Source organism: Thunnus albacares, chromosome 12 (assembly GCF_914725855.1).
Source record: "Thunnus albacares chromosome 12, fThuAlb1.1, whole genome shotgun sequence".
Taxonomy (NCBI): Eukaryota; Metazoa; Chordata; class Actinopteri; order Scombriformes; family Scombridae; genus Thunnus; species Thunnus albacares.
In genome coordinates this window covers 18,960,665-18,975,918 of record NC_058117.1, presented here as the reverse complement: position 1 = coordinate 18,975,918, position 15,254 = coordinate 18,960,665, and the positions used below count along the sequence as shown (strand labels likewise).

The window sequence follows — 15,254 nt, the reverse complement described above, 5'->3', positions numbered from 1 at the left end:
GTAAATATGTCATAGTGATAGATACCTGGAGGCTTGGGTGGCAGCCAAAGTCCAGCAGGGTTTTGACCACCTGCAGGTGGCCCTTGTTGACAGCTATGTGTAATGGAGTCTGCCTTCGCTTGTTCCTGGCATTCAAGTCAGCACCGCCCCTTTGCAGCACCTCAATGACAGAGCCCTCATCACCAAAGGCTGCATGGTGCACCGCCCGGTCTCCATCTTTGTCCTGAGTGCAGTGACACACCCGCATTAAGACTCAATGTTGTGTTTGTGAGTGAATTTCCACCCTTTTTTTTCTCCATATTATGTGACATGCTTTAAAATGAGCTGTGATGAATTTGTAAAAATGAAGAACAATTTTTTTTTTTTTTTTTTTTTTTTTTTAAAATGATACCAACCTCAGCCTCCAGGTCCACGTTGTGTTTAAGCAGCAGCTTTAGTACATCCACGTGACCATTCTGACTGGCTGCCTGCATAGCGGTGTGTCCTGCACACTGCCCGTTCACCTGCAAATACATCAAGATTCAGATTAAGAATGAGTGCACATGTCAATGTCATTTTTCGCGTTTAGATGCGTGTCTACTGAATTAGCTGTTCACCAGAGGCACTAAGAGATGGGTGAGGGTGTGTTGCGCACGCACGGCTATGTGTGCATGTTTCATCACCAACTGCAGCACAGCAAAAACTCAGAGCATAAATATTAATGTGGACTCCTTTGGGAGTCTCGAGACGTCTCTTGTCCTGGCAGGCGGATCACTTGGCCAGGCTCAGTGTGCTCAGCTTTAAGCAAACAATTCCACTGAAAGGCAGTAGGGCATCTGGCCAGCCTTCACCACTGACATACACACACACACACTCATTCACTCTCTCTTGCTCTGAGTGAAGACAATATTGCAGACTTGACATAACTAGTACTTATAACCTATACAGGGCACAGGCTTCTGTCCTCTGGTAAACGGGTGTTTCCCCTGGCCTGAAGCCTGTGTCAGGACGCAATCTGCAACCGCATGGGGTTTGCAGATCTCAACTTGTTTCTGAGAGTGAATCGGGTCTGTGCTGCAGTGCACACCAATGCTCTTTGGTGCCTCCTCTGGGCCCAGCCTTAATGCTTTTCAGATTGAGAGAGGTGCAGGAGTGGGAGGATCTCAGAGCCCTTTCCTAGGAGACTCTCAGCCTCCTTAATATACTGAGAGCAGAGCAGAGCACAGCCAGGGGTATTCCAGCTCCAATTGTCAGTGTACTCATATCTTTTGCATATGTTTAATGGCACAATTATTTGATTTTCATCAAAACTTAATTTAGAAATTCAGCAACCGTGGATACAAATTTTTTATTGGAGCACTTACATCCACATCAGGTCTCTTTAGAATATCCTCCACCTTGGCCAGGTCTCCGTTGGCTGCTGCCTTGACCAGCTCCTCGTTGATATCTCCGGACTCCTGCGTCTCAAATAGCTTCTTCAGCAACTGAGAAAGGCGCTCTGACCAAACAAGGGGAAAACATCAGAAAGTGATAGTTGTCAGAAAACAGGGAATTAAGATAACACTGTGCTCAATGTCAGTAGTGCATGTTCGTACATACCTCCAGAGGCGTTGCTAACAGCGGACCCAGAGGGAGCAATCTTGGTGACAGCAGCTGGGTTGTACGTCCAAGAGGTTCCACAAACTTCAACCTTGAGGTCACTGTCGGAGTAGATCTGCTGCACACGGCCCACCTTGCCAAGGGTCTGTTGATAAATGGTGCGACAAATTCATTAGTATATGGACGGTTGTTGTCTTTGTGAGCTATTTAACAGGGGTCTGTAAGTGGTAAAAGGCAGACCATGAGGAATGATGGAGAGAGAGATTGTGAAAAAGAGCTTATAAATAAGAGGTGGGAGGAAAGGATAAAGAGGAGAAAATACCACCTCAACAGAGCAATTGTCCTACATGACACAGAAATAAAGCTCTTTGCTAAAATAAAAATTGACAGAAAAAACATATTAGAGATTTAAGCTGAGTTCTCATTATTCAGAGGAGATTTACTTGTATGAGAAAGAAGATGGATATAAAAGAGAGACCCTTCTCCTTGCTAGACTATTCCTCATCTATACAGCCTGTACAAAGAGGACAGAGCAAAACGCTTTCCAATTTTGAATCATATCATCTCGATCCAGGCTATATGAGAAAGAGGCACTTTGAGTCTGTCGTGCCGGGTCTGGGACTGTCCTGGAGGATGCCATCAATAACGCAGACTGCTGCAGTAGAAGCAGCAGCGGGCGGCAAACAGCCGTGGTTAGTGATCAAAGCTACAACCCATCTCAGGGTTTTTAAGGCTCATTAGCTGCTGAGGGGGGCCAGTTTGGCAGGGACAAGTGGCATATTGGAGTAGACTGCCGTTACATAACCTCGGGCGTGCTGGGCAGCAATGAATAAACTTCATAAAGGAAGAATAAATTCTTGTTGAGACAGAAAAAAAAAATTAAAATAAAAAGAGGCAGCAAAACAGCCACAGTGATTTGAGGGGAGGGATCATGTGCCTGTATGTCAATAACACTGAAACTTCCTATGGAGAAGATGAAGGAGTGGTACTGCCGAGAGTGAGAGGAAAAACAGAAAAAAGAAAAACAGACAGTTAGAAGCTCTGAGCCTAATTTATAGATTCTTGCATACAAATTTAAAGTCTCCGATGAAGTCAAAGTCAAATTGAGATTTAAAAAAAGAAACTGGTGCCAATATCAATAGCAATAATATTCTCCAATTTTCAGTGTCAAAAGACAACTTCTCTCATCAAGCCGAAATGAAACTATCTACTAGAGTGTAATTTAGTGTAATTTAGATATGAAGATGTTCTGCGAATCATTCAAGAGGCTTCATCAGGATGAGTGGTCTTCAACTTTGCGACTTTACAATTACAGTCCAGTGGATAGTTTTATTTACAACCTTGTATGTCACAGTACCTGGATGAATGAGATGAATAATTTCCGTTATTCTAATATTCTGAAACTCATTAATCGTAAAACCGTCACATGATCAAATCAGGCACATGTGATGGCATTTCATTTCAGTTCATATTTACACTTTTAATGCCTTTTGTGAAGGGTTTAAATTTGCACAAATCAGTGAGAGCACTTCCAAACTCTTACAGGCAACATCGCCTCAGCCCACTCTCCATGGCCTCGTTGTAGGAGCTTGATGCGGTCGATGTCGTAGCAGATCTGGACCAGGTCTCCCACTAGGAACTGGGAACTGCCTCCTTCTGCCCCTGCTGCCACTTCACCACTACGCACTACATTTGCCTTTGTCAGCACTGCTGGGTTGAATGTCCACCTGAGGATACAAAAATTAATGCACTCAAAGAAACAAGGACTAATTCACTCACAATTCATAAAACATGATATCTACCAAGTATAGATTCTGAGCAGTCGCATGGAATATTTGAGTATCTGCAATCTACACTTAGTGAAAAAATATGTATGCACAAAAAGAACATGGTTAAAATATCCAAAGAACACTCTTGATTATTGTGTGATGACATAAATTAATTTTTATGAATACTAGAAGCAGACTAAAAATGTGCTATGTATGTATGTATTTTCAGAACTTCCACTATAACTATATATTTCCATACAATTTTAAATCTACTTTTTTCAGAGTATCTTCTCTCAAAGGATGATTAGATCTTGCAGTGAAGATGTACTTAGAAGTTAAGGAGAGAACTATTGCTGATGAGATGATGCAGGATCTAAGGACTCACCTGTTCCCACTGGGGTACTGAACCACAATGTCGTGATCTTCATCGATGCCACATACTGTGCCGGTGGTGGTGAGGGTCTCGAACATGCCATCAGTCCATCCCCCGTGACCGTGTTGGAGGGACTGGACGATCTCTAGGTCCAGGTCGATGTTGACCAGGTCTCCAATCTGAAGACCGCCAGGATTTCTGTTGCCATTCTGCTCACCTAAGAGATAAAGGTTGAATTAGGCTTATTCATAGTGAAACTGCAGTGTTAAAAGTGCGTCAAAAATGGTACTGGTTTTGCACGTCAAGATTTAGAGTCTGTGAGTGATTTGAGACAGAAGTGTAAAGATATAAATAGGGAAACGCTTTTTAGAGACAGAAATCATGAATAATCTGAGAAAACATTTACATTAATACATGTGAGGTTCTACTGTGGTAACAACAAAACAAAGGTTAAGTTTCACAGCATGAAATACACATAAAAACCCCTCCCATATGTGAATGATGACACTAATAAACTTAATTAGGGCCTTATATCCTGTGCTAATAAGGTACCAGAGAGAACATGTCATTCATGGAACACCGTATCTGCATGACCTGAGCCTGTACCTGCTTTCGGCAGTCAGGTGACAATGTGGTGCTGCCATCTAGTGGCCACACAAAATGAACTGCAACTGAAACTCCCCCTAATGCCCTTGAATTCACTGCACCAGAACGATGGGTGAGAGAAGTGGTGCAATAATGACGGTGGACACAGATCGCTGGCTCACTTACCTAAAACGGGACAGTGGTCTCTGTAAAACGAGCCTCCTTTGGCATCCTGAACGCATTTCAGATCCGACTGTCAGAGGAAAGACGGAAAGGGTCAGATAATTAGTCAGGGTAATTCCATTAGAGGAGGGGCACAGTCATGAATAATGAAGCTGAGTATTTGCACACTTCAAGCTGCAGTGGCAGTGTAGTTAGCTAGAATACCAACAATAGCTGTGCCCTAAGGGTAAGACAGGACGATGAAACACTACATTTCTACGAGGAGAAAGCATCATATCATTTGTGATGACTCAGATGCGCAGCCACTGTGGCATAGTTAGAGGGCAGAGATGATTGTAAGGCAGAGCAAACATTCCTCTGTTGTGATGGAGCACTCAACCTTTAAATACAGCAAGTCTCAACAAATTAATAACTCAAGTCTATCTCACTGTATCCTACCAGCAGGTCACATTTGATCTGATGATTCTATGTGCATAGAGCAGACATTACAAAACAGGAAAAGGTGTTGGCCACAAATACTGCATTTGGAACATACACTAATCTGCAGTCCCTCTATATTTGTTTGCAGGATTTGGCCACTGTCTCAATAAAAAGACAAATTAAAACTGTCTAGATGGGGGGTCTAATCCATGATTTATTCAATCCACAAGCAGATGCCATCTCCCTTCCTCTCCAAAGCATTTAAACCTATTAGAATGACAAAGGACAAATCTGTTATGCAACGGAGAAACCCGATTGGCCTCTTTCATAAAAAGGCAAGGCCAGTCTCCACCAATAAGGAAGATGCTTTTCATTTGAGACGCGTGTGTAGCTGCACCCGCGACAACCCCAAGAGAATGTCCCCCTCCTCTAAAGTTGACCTCCATGTTCACTCTCTCCCCCTAAAAAGCAGAAAGAACAGATTGCCTTTATCATGTAGATACCTTCCCCTTCCAGCTGCCTGTACAATGGCGCCTTACTCATGCTGGCTGCGTGGCTCTCACAAAGGCCTGGCAGCAAAAGAAAGGGCCTCAGCCCTGCGGTCAAACACAAAAGGCACCTGACAGCTGATCTTTTGTGAGTATCTATGTGTGTGTGTGTGTGTGTGTGTGTGTGTGTGTGTGTGTGTGTGTGTGTATGTGTGTGTTTGAGGAACTGAGGATGTGGGTCAGACTGGAAGTTTGCTTACCATTCCCTCAAAGCCAACTCTGTACAGGTTCTTGGCCCCATTGTCCCACAGTACGTAGGCAGCGCTGTGAGGGCTGGCTGCACTCCAGTCCTGGATCTCTGTCACCTGTGGAGGAAGAGGAGGGATGAGATGGGAAACACAGGAAAAAATGACACATGGAAAGCAGATTGTTTTGAGTTTCAATTATAATATCACCACAAATTTTAACTGAACAAAGTTTTTGGCATAATATATGTGAAAACTGAATCTGTTGAGAGGAAGAAGATTGTTTTCTAAGTGGGAGGCTTCAAGCAGGTGTTTTTTATCTTAAAACTTCACAATGATAGAAAATCTGATACTTCATTGATCCCTTTTGGGAAATTATCTTTTTGCTGGCTGCTTTCACATGGAAGGTCACAGTGAAGGTTGAACTGCAGAATTACAACCCTGGAGACGAGTAAGCATTCATTGGCTCAGCTAGTGTCTGCTGACACGAGTTGAACTTGGGTTCCTCTGATTGAAGTTTCCGATGTCTTCTGGCCAGTCACAGTTTGCTCCTGAAGCTCCTAAAATTCAATATCTACATATGTTTCCATCAAGTAAGATGACGGGAGCATATTCTACAGCTGGATTCAAACAGCTGACTTGCTAGACAGGAACCCAAAGATGCTTAGATAATGTCATTAGTCATCTTCTTACTGAGATACAACCAATAAATCTTTACTGTTAAATGAATAAGGCCTTATACTACTTGTTCCCAGAGGGAAAGCTCCAGAAAAGGCTTAAAAGCAGCACATTTACAAAATGAGTCAGTGGAAGTGAGTCAGTCAATTTTTTTAAATCAAGAGTTGATCAAAACACATCTGCAACAACATTTTTGCTAAGGCTTTTCTTGATTTGGTACTTGGTGTATTACATTATGACTAATGCTACACCTGACTATTGTGGTGAGAACCAGCTCACAACTGTTAAGTTTTTTGGTGAAAACATTTTGAAGGGCATTGTAAGCCAAGGAAAATTATGTCTGTTACAATCATAAATAAGCAATGAGCTATGAATGGAGGACTGTAAAATCAATTCATATTTGGAGCATAAGGTCAGGATTTTCACATGAGACAATTCTCTCTCCATCACAAGCAGCACAACACTTTCATAAGATTGAGGAAGTGTCAGAGCCGCAGTGGAGTAAATTAATTCTTTAATTAAAAGCTGTGCCTTAAGTAAATACAGAAATCAAATCGTTAATTTTCGGGCCCCTTCCAGAGGTAATAGATTAATGGGCCTTAGGAGGTAATATTCTTGCTAAACTAACAGAACATCTAAGCTGCAGGACATGTAATAGCAGTTTTCTGGAGAGCATATTGCTTACAGCATCATAAAACAGTAATGAGATATGCCATTAAATAACACAGCAGAATGAAGTCTTAAATTGCCTGGAGGGACTCTTAAATTGAATACTCTGAGGGTCTGGACCAGAGTCAAAATACAAGCACTTTACAGCACAGTTACAGTATGAATCTAAATAGACTGTGCTAAACAAATTCAACCTCATCTGACATTGTATTACTTTCTAATGACGTATTTAATCCTGGAATAACCTGCAGCAAGGAAATATGTTTATAGCCCCAGTAAAGATGAATAGGAATCAGTTGAATGAAACTAAGCAATAAAGGTTTTTCAATGGCACATTCTACTAGTGCCTATTATCGTTTCTATTAGAATTTATTAATTACAATTTTGATAACTTTCCAACATATTGTGCACTTTTTAAAAAAAAAAAACATCCTTGAAAAAAGACCTACTGACAGATGAGTTTAGAAAAGATTAAACACATCAGCATAGATTTTCCACTTAATCTGGATTACTGGCTATAGCTGCTGATGAACAGAGCTAATATATTATTATTTCTTTCACTTATGAAAAATGATGCTGAAACTTCACTGTCACTTTATTTTTTCATTTTCATTTTTGGCAAAGTAAGCCACAAGAGAAGAACACATTTGTCACTCTCCGCTCCAGCTACAGGTGGGTGATGCCAACATAATCTTGACATAGTTATATGAGACAAATATTGATTTTTGTTTATTGTAGTATGCATTATGATGCATGAAGAGTGATAGAAACTGAATGTAAATAAGATTGACAAATACATTAGTTATCTTGATTATTTCTGGGCAGCGGTAACTTAAAATACAGCATAATGTTGTACACCTAGCTAAGCACCATAAGACTGGACTGTAGTCTCTATAATACCTCTATGCTACTCACATGTTGAGTCAGGCCGTGCCCTTCCTGTTTTCACTGAGGCTTCTGCACATTTCGAATCGAATCATATCCTGGGATGCAAGTTTGTTTTTCCTCCCTAGGATTGTTTTGTACAAGGGTTTCTTGTTTTTTTTTTTGCTTATATGCAACCCTTACGGGTGGTCATGCTCCCTTCAGTAGCACACATGTGGTTCTGATGGCCTCTGGCACGCTCAGTGCCTTTAAGCAGCCTTGTCATTCAGCAAAAAATAGAAGGGTATCTGCACACTTAAAACTCACTTGTGAAACTAGTTTTCTTTTTATTAATCCATTGATCTTTTTATAAAGCACCTTTTGCTTTACTGAAGACACCTGCATTGTCCACTACAGAAAACTCTAAGTGATTGGACACCAACAAGCTCTCAGGTGATGTAGATAATGACTTTAAAAAAGTGGCAAAGATCATATGTTTTTTCACTGTATGGGCAGGGTCTGAAATTAACACCTGCAAAGAGCCAAATGCAGATAAATTTTCTGTTTGGTGAGTAAATCTCAAAAGTCTATCCGCCACGCTGGCGGCTAAATGTTTGTAGCAAAATAGTCATGTAATAAATATCTGGCTCTGAGGAAATTACTCATGTTTGCTGTCCCTATACAGTGTAGACATGCACATCACGTGTTTTTACACGCGTCTAAACCTTGCTGAGAAACTGCAGGAGCCATTGAGACAGTCTGATGCTACAGTTTTTTTTAAATATGCTCTACAAATAAACTTGATTTCATTTGATTGTTGAACTGAACTGTTGATCAACACATTAAAATAATTTTGCTTTAAATTTTGCTCTGGCCTCTTCTTTAAGTTCGTATTCAAAATACCTTATTATCGCAATGAAATGTACTGAAACAAATGTATGTGTGACAAAGAAAAGGCAATTTATTATTTTGGCCGGTAAGAAATATGCTTGGCCGGTGGATTTTTGCATCTACCAGTCCCCCTTGGCAGGTGAGTCAAAAAGTTAATTTCGAACACTGTGTATGGAAAACAGTGAAGCCAGAGGCGTCCTTGCAGGCACTTACAGGCAACTATGTAACCGACAACCTATTCACTTACTGTGAAACAGTCTGCATCTAATTGGCTTCAGTGCTTACTGTGGAGCATTTTCTTGTCTCTGTATTGCACATATTTACAGGTCAAAATTCCAGGGTTTGGCTCGAGGAGGAAAGAAAATTGCATACAGTTAAAGGCTCTACTTTTCTAGCTGGTACGCTACCTTTCCTCTCCTCCCGTTGCCTCCGTCCTGATCTTCCCACTGCCAGTCCACTCCTCTCACCACCCGTCCGCCAGTGAAGATCCCTCTGGCTGTGATTTTCTTTGACTTGCGACGTGACTCCAAAAGTACTCTGCACAGATTAAAAAAAAAAGTTTCCACAAAGAGTCAATTATTTTTATTTGGGCTCAGCTTTAGTGACTTAAGAGACACAGTCAGACCTTGTATTCAACAGCAGGTATTTATAGCGGCTCTGTTTACATGGAGCAATTCACTCTTATTTTTAACCATTATCAAATATGGATTGCAGAAGGGATGCCAGTGCCTGCCCTGCTCCACAATATTTTTTTAATTAAATAGATTAAAAACTATCCCCTTGTCACCCTCCCCCCAGCTATCCTGCGTCCTTAACTAACCTTTCCCTGTGTGCCTACTGCTCTGGAATCATTGTATAAATTACGTTCAGCAAACTGGACTTGGCTTCAGATGGAAAAATCACATTACATTGAGGGTTTTTGGCCGTAACAGCATCTAATTTGCTGTATCAACTGTGCAGTCACTGACAATCACTATTATAACTGTCTCACGATATGTTTGATGATAGCATCAGAAAAATGAAGGCCAAATCAAATATGAAACATGTGTATAAGCAACATACTGGCCTTTCTTTCTGCTAGTTTGGAATCAAAAACACACCATTACTTAGAACTTTGTAAGGGATTTTGATAGAGCTGCTCCCTAAAAGTTGAAAAGTGAAATCGTCTGTCGGAGACCTCTCAGTCGACTGAGATTCTTCAAGTCAGGAGTTTTTTGTTTGTTGTCTTAAACTGCATCTATTAAATTTCATCTAGAAATAATTCAGATCTTAAATGATTTCATTTGTTAATTTATTCTGGTTTAGATTTATTTATTAGTTTTTATGTTTAAAGAGAAATGAAGAAGTGGGTATATCCTCTTGAAGAGGAGATGTCAGTTATTTCATAGCGGGCAATGCTGTGAATTCACTGTTTAACTTAACTGTTTCATTTGTTGATTCATTTACACGTTGTTTTTAACGTTTAAAGTGAAATATAAAAAATAGGTTATAAGAGCTTGATTTAAACAGAAACACATGTTTGCTGCTTGTCTCATTAATCTGACAAATCCATATGGTAGCCCAACATAATATATCTACAATTCAAATCTTGCATCATATGCGGCTGTCTTTTATTGATTTTTAAAAGCCCAAAGATATGTTCCCATGACTCTGTTGCATCTGACTATGTTTATGTGGTCGAAATCATCACTGAAACTCATGCCAATGGATTTTCTGACTGCCAGATAGTCTATATGAAAAAAAAAAGGAACGAATAGTCGAATCGTCGTATTGAGTACTGAGTCGGGTACAGCCCTAGATTTTGACTTTTCCTTGTTGCAGTAAAATTCAAGAAACACATTGTGTGCAATTGAGCATCAGGTGTCAAGTCGTAACATTACGACTAACAGTAATTTTTGTACTAGCACAGCATTCCCACCTTACTGACAATTACTTCCCTTTGCACCCATACCCAACAATAATGGCACTGCAAATGCAAAACCAGCAGTTAAGTAGTCAAATGCAATTTTTTGTTTGACATCCAGACATTAATTTACAATAATGCTGAGAGCTGCAGTCTAAACTCTGGCATAGCTATAAGCTCAAAGCAATAAAAAAGGCAATAGCAAATAAAATATCCAGATGAGCTCTAACCATCAAACAACAACGTGAACCTTGATGGCAGACATGGCAGCTGGACAGTGTAGGTCTAACCAGCGCAAACAGCTTTTGGCCTCTAACCACTCCCTCTTCAGCAGTTAGTGAAAGAATCTAATGTGGTGTAACAAAACACCCCATCATGCTGGCAGAGCAGTGTGAGTTGGGGAGACCTCCAGCACCCATTGTGCATTATGCAATGTCTGTCTCGGGGGAAATGAAGTCGTACTCAGTTGAAAAGGCTGCCAGCTGTTGAGCCATGTGTTCGTCTACTAAACTACAGTGTTTGGCTGAAATGGCCTTGAAATAGATGAGGTGTCATCACAGTACTGAGAGTAGATGTGATAACACAATCTAATGCAAGTTGAGGAATTTACAATACTAAACTTATGTCTCAAATAAGTGGCTGCTCCTTTTCCAACTCATGAACTACCTTGATCTCTTTAACGAGCATCTCTGAACGCACAGAATGAAGCCATCTTCAACAATTTCACTTGATCTTGTCTGTACAAGAATTAATTGGCAATAATCTTTCCACTTCCCACACACACACACACACCACGCCTGAAATAATGTTTCCATTTGAAATTCTTCCAGGCACAGCGGTGAGGGGGAGGATGGTCTTTTTATGTGTTTGACTTTAATTTAAAGTTCTGATAATAAATGAAAAACTATGAGTTGCCAAATGTAAGTAGAACCACCTGTAAACACCTGCTGTGGAACATCAGTTCCATTTTAGTACTTTTTTTTTTTTTTAACCATATCTTGACCTGAGGATAGACATACATCACATTCAACTACTGACATGTATTTAAACACACACTTGTTAATGTCTGATTACCACTGATCATGTCCTAGCTTGAAAAGCTTCTGCACCAACTTCTAATGCCCAGACAAAAAGTGCAGATAAATGTATTTGTGTACACACTTTATAAAGTCAACTTTTGGTAACGTTAGCTAAACTTGCTGGCATTGTCATTTCTTCCCGAGGTGGCGTCACAGCAAATCTAACACTGCCTTTACGGTAAAACACCTTCACATCAATTGCCATTCATTATGAGGCACGTGCTGGAAGTGCTGAGTTCATATAAATCTTAACCTCAACATTAGCTTACAGCTACAAATAAAGAGCAAAGGAGAAAAAAAAAGACTGGGGCTCCCACTTTGACAGCACCGTTTGAGTGACAGAATGACTGCAGGCAAATGATGATAAAGTAATATTAAGCGCAAGAGACTGCTGTAGCACTAAAAACGTAGGTGAGGCAATCAACTGTGATTGAATGAAGTCAAAACACTTGACTGTGCATGTCTAGTGTTATTCTTTCTTTTTGTTATATCACCGAGTAACTTCTGGGACAGTTATTGGACACTTAGATTAGTCTTTCTACTTAACAGGAAGCTGCCTTACACAGTAACGTAGTGAAAAGTTTTCATTATCTCTATTCATCAAATGCACTTACTGCAGAGTCAAAGCTCTAAATTCTGATGTTTGAAAGTCAGCTGCAAAACAGATTTTTCAATAAATCTGGACTTAACATTTCATTACCTTGCAGCCTTCTGAAGACATCCAAAAACGTATTTAAAAAAACATGGGAAATCTGCTCAAATAAATTGTATATATGGGAAAACACTGCCTTAATATCATTTTTAAAAAGGCCTGACTGAATCCTAAAACGAGGCTGAGTTGTTGCCTGGCAACTGAGGGCTGGGAGCATCGAGATAGATTCTGTCTGCCCGTGAGGCAGGGCACACAAAAAGACTTCTCAAATGTCACACAGACGCACACAAAGCCAAAGTAAGGGAGTAACGACGTAGGCCAGCCAATCACAGTGAAATGCTAGGGATTACCCGACTACCTTGTTTCTCTTCATAATAGGTGGGTCTAAGGTGAACCACAACACTGGCAAATGCTGCCGGGTAAACTAACCTCTCACTCCCTGGGGTGGTGATCCTGTAGAACCGATGTCTCAGGTGGTGCTTGTCTCCATGGTAACAGGTTGTGCAGAGGTCGTAATTGGTGCACTCAGCACATTTCCAGCGAATACCAATGATGGGTTGTTGACGACAGGTGTCACACATGGTTCCATCATGCTTGATGCCTGAGAGGGGGCAGTATTCATCGGTTTACTAACAGCAATGTTTACACTATCTGTGCAGGTTAAAAAAATGTTGTTGTTGACAATCGACCACTTTTTCTATGTACAACCTGAACTCCACAACTGATAATGTAAACACACACCTACACTACTTTTGGACTTAAGGCCTTTAATCCTTTCTTTTCAGGATATACTTGATACTTCAGAATTATGAACATTTTAATAAGTGCTGCTTGTTCCATAAATGCATAATTAGGTGGATATTTAGGAAGATAATTGAAGTTGGCCTATGTGATGCATACTGAAGTGTTATGCTGCGGGTATGTGATAGTATGACAGGTACAAAGAGATGAAGTTGAGCAATGGAGAAGCAGTCCTTTAACATTTCTGAATATGCCAGTACTATACACCCTATTGAGGAAATTTGAGAAATCATACTTAATATCTTGTGGGAGAGAAATGTTTGAATATGAAAACAATCATGTCACAAGTGTTATACTAAGGCAGTATTGACACTGGACATGTTTGTGCATCTTGTAAATCATGCATAACTTATTTGCATGTCTGGCACACAGAGATGTCCGTGACATTTCTGTTCAGACAGGATGTCTATAAATACTCTTCTTGTGCTTTTATAAATCGGGATAGACAAGAAGACGTTGTCTGCCTTCAACGGAAATAGAATAAATGAACTACAACTAAGTCCCTCTGAGAATTTCCAGAGCGCAAGTTTCTTCAACAGGCTCTCCTTCATTTTACGACCATGATCACAGCTTTTAATGAAAGATGCACTTTTGTTGTCTGGTTGTCTAATCACACTAATGCTCTGCATCCTTAAAGAAACAATGTCTTGTATGTTGTCGTGCATAGCTCTGTTGCATATAAGCAGACACTTGTCTTAAAAGTGTTGGCAAACAAAATCAACTGATGTAAAGTTACCTGTCGGAGCACTGTCTAATATCCTCACGTCGTATGCCCCAGAACAACGGTAGTTAGCAGCCGTCCCATTATCCCAGACAACCACCACCTCTTCTGGACTTTCAAAACTCCTGACGGTGCCAACATGTCCCTCTCCTCCATCCTGCTTCCCCCACTTCCAGTCGGGTCCGCGGACCACTCTGGCTCCGACTCCTTCCATCATCGCCCGGTTATTTCTGCCGGTGGTCATTTAAGAAAAGATCTCAAAATGCCACAGTAAACCCTTAGAAGTTAGCAAGCTAGCACTATATGCTAGCCAGCTTTCGGTGCACTGGTGGACAGTTTCCAAACGCCAAGTGAGAGCAAGTCCTAACAGGAAAGACACTGGAACAATCCACAAAGATAGCCTGCAAGCTAAGTTAGCCACCTAAGGAGCCACCAAAATCTTTTCTCACAAGCTAACCGTGAGCCTCTTCAGTGTTGCCTCTGAGAATGAGAAACTAATTATCCTCTGAGCCCATTAAGTGGCCACATTGCTGGCTACCCCTCTCCTCCTCTCCACACACAAGAATGCCACCTCTTCAACTTAGCAAGCTAGCGAGCCGAGTTGCTAGCTAACGCAATGCTAGCGAAATAAACCTCTCCTGGCTAGCAAGTCCTTCTCGTTGAGGCAAATGTAGTCCTTAAAGGGAGTTGTTTATCCTTGTTGATGTGCACAGGGCTCAAAATCCATCCAAGATGTTCCCCTTTGTCAGCCAGAGATGGTTCCCTGGAGTCAACTCAGAATAAACGCGTCGCCATTATTGTCAATCATCGTCCAGACCTCAGACGAGCAACAACTAGCTACGGAGGGAGACGACAAAGCACGAAGACGCGAAGCTCGGAAAACAAGCACGAGTCTGGCCTACGATGCGCATGCGCATGTGCAACATGCAAAAAACATCAGCTCCTGTTGATGCAGAAAGACAGTTGTGAATTTTCTATTAAATGCTTTTACATAGGAATTTTTCCAATCAGAACAATAATTTAAATTAACTCACCTCTTACAAATGGTATAAGATTTACAAGGATTATTTAATATGTATATAAAGCAGCGTCTTTTTTTACCATTTAAAGTCCCCCTCCAGTCAAAAATATGTTGTTCTTCTTGTTCCTTCAGTTGGATATTTGAGCTTCACTGCACAGAACAATGTATGTGCAGAGTTTGACACTGGGAGGTTGTTTTTACATTCATCTGCTGAAGTGGGAAGTTTCTCTGTGCTCATTGAAAATCCAATTTTAAGTTGTGGACCCTACGGGCATGATTTGTGACATCACAAATAGTTTTGGAAGCCAATCCTGGTCCAATCTTCAACTTACAT

At 40.8% G+C, this 15,254-nt stretch overlaps 1 protein-coding gene across 4 annotated transcripts in view; it reads right to left on the bottom strand.

Moving 5' to 3' along the window:
* Positions 1-14,798, bottom strand: part of mib1 (MIB E3 ubiquitin protein ligase 1) — a 57,398-nt gene extending 42,600 nt beyond the window's left edge. For all 4 annotated transcript variants that reach the window (XM_044367762.1, XM_044367763.1, XM_044367764.1 and 1 more), the window contains exons 1-11: positions 13,915-14,798; positions 12,807-12,978; positions 9,151-9,280; positions 5,657-5,761; positions 4,492-4,558; positions 3,733-3,937; positions 3,122-3,305; positions 1,579-1,723; positions 1,344-1,477; positions 396-503; positions 26-223 (exon numbers count right to left, since the gene is read on the bottom strand). In XM_044367762.1, coding sequence (XP_044223697.1) covers positions 26-223; positions 396-503; positions 1,344-1,477; positions 1,579-1,723; positions 3,122-3,305; positions 3,733-3,937; positions 4,492-4,558; positions 5,657-5,761; positions 9,151-9,280; positions 12,807-12,978; positions 13,915-14,143 — 1,677 coding nt within the window. In that variant the 5' untranslated portion in view covers positions 14,144-14,798. The remainder of the gene's footprint in view (positions 1-25; positions 224-395; positions 504-1,343; positions 1,478-1,578; positions 1,724-3,121; positions 3,306-3,732; positions 3,938-4,491; positions 4,559-5,656; positions 5,762-9,150; positions 9,281-12,806; positions 12,979-13,914) is intronic.
* Between the last annotated feature and the right edge of the window lie 456 nt (positions 14,799-15,254).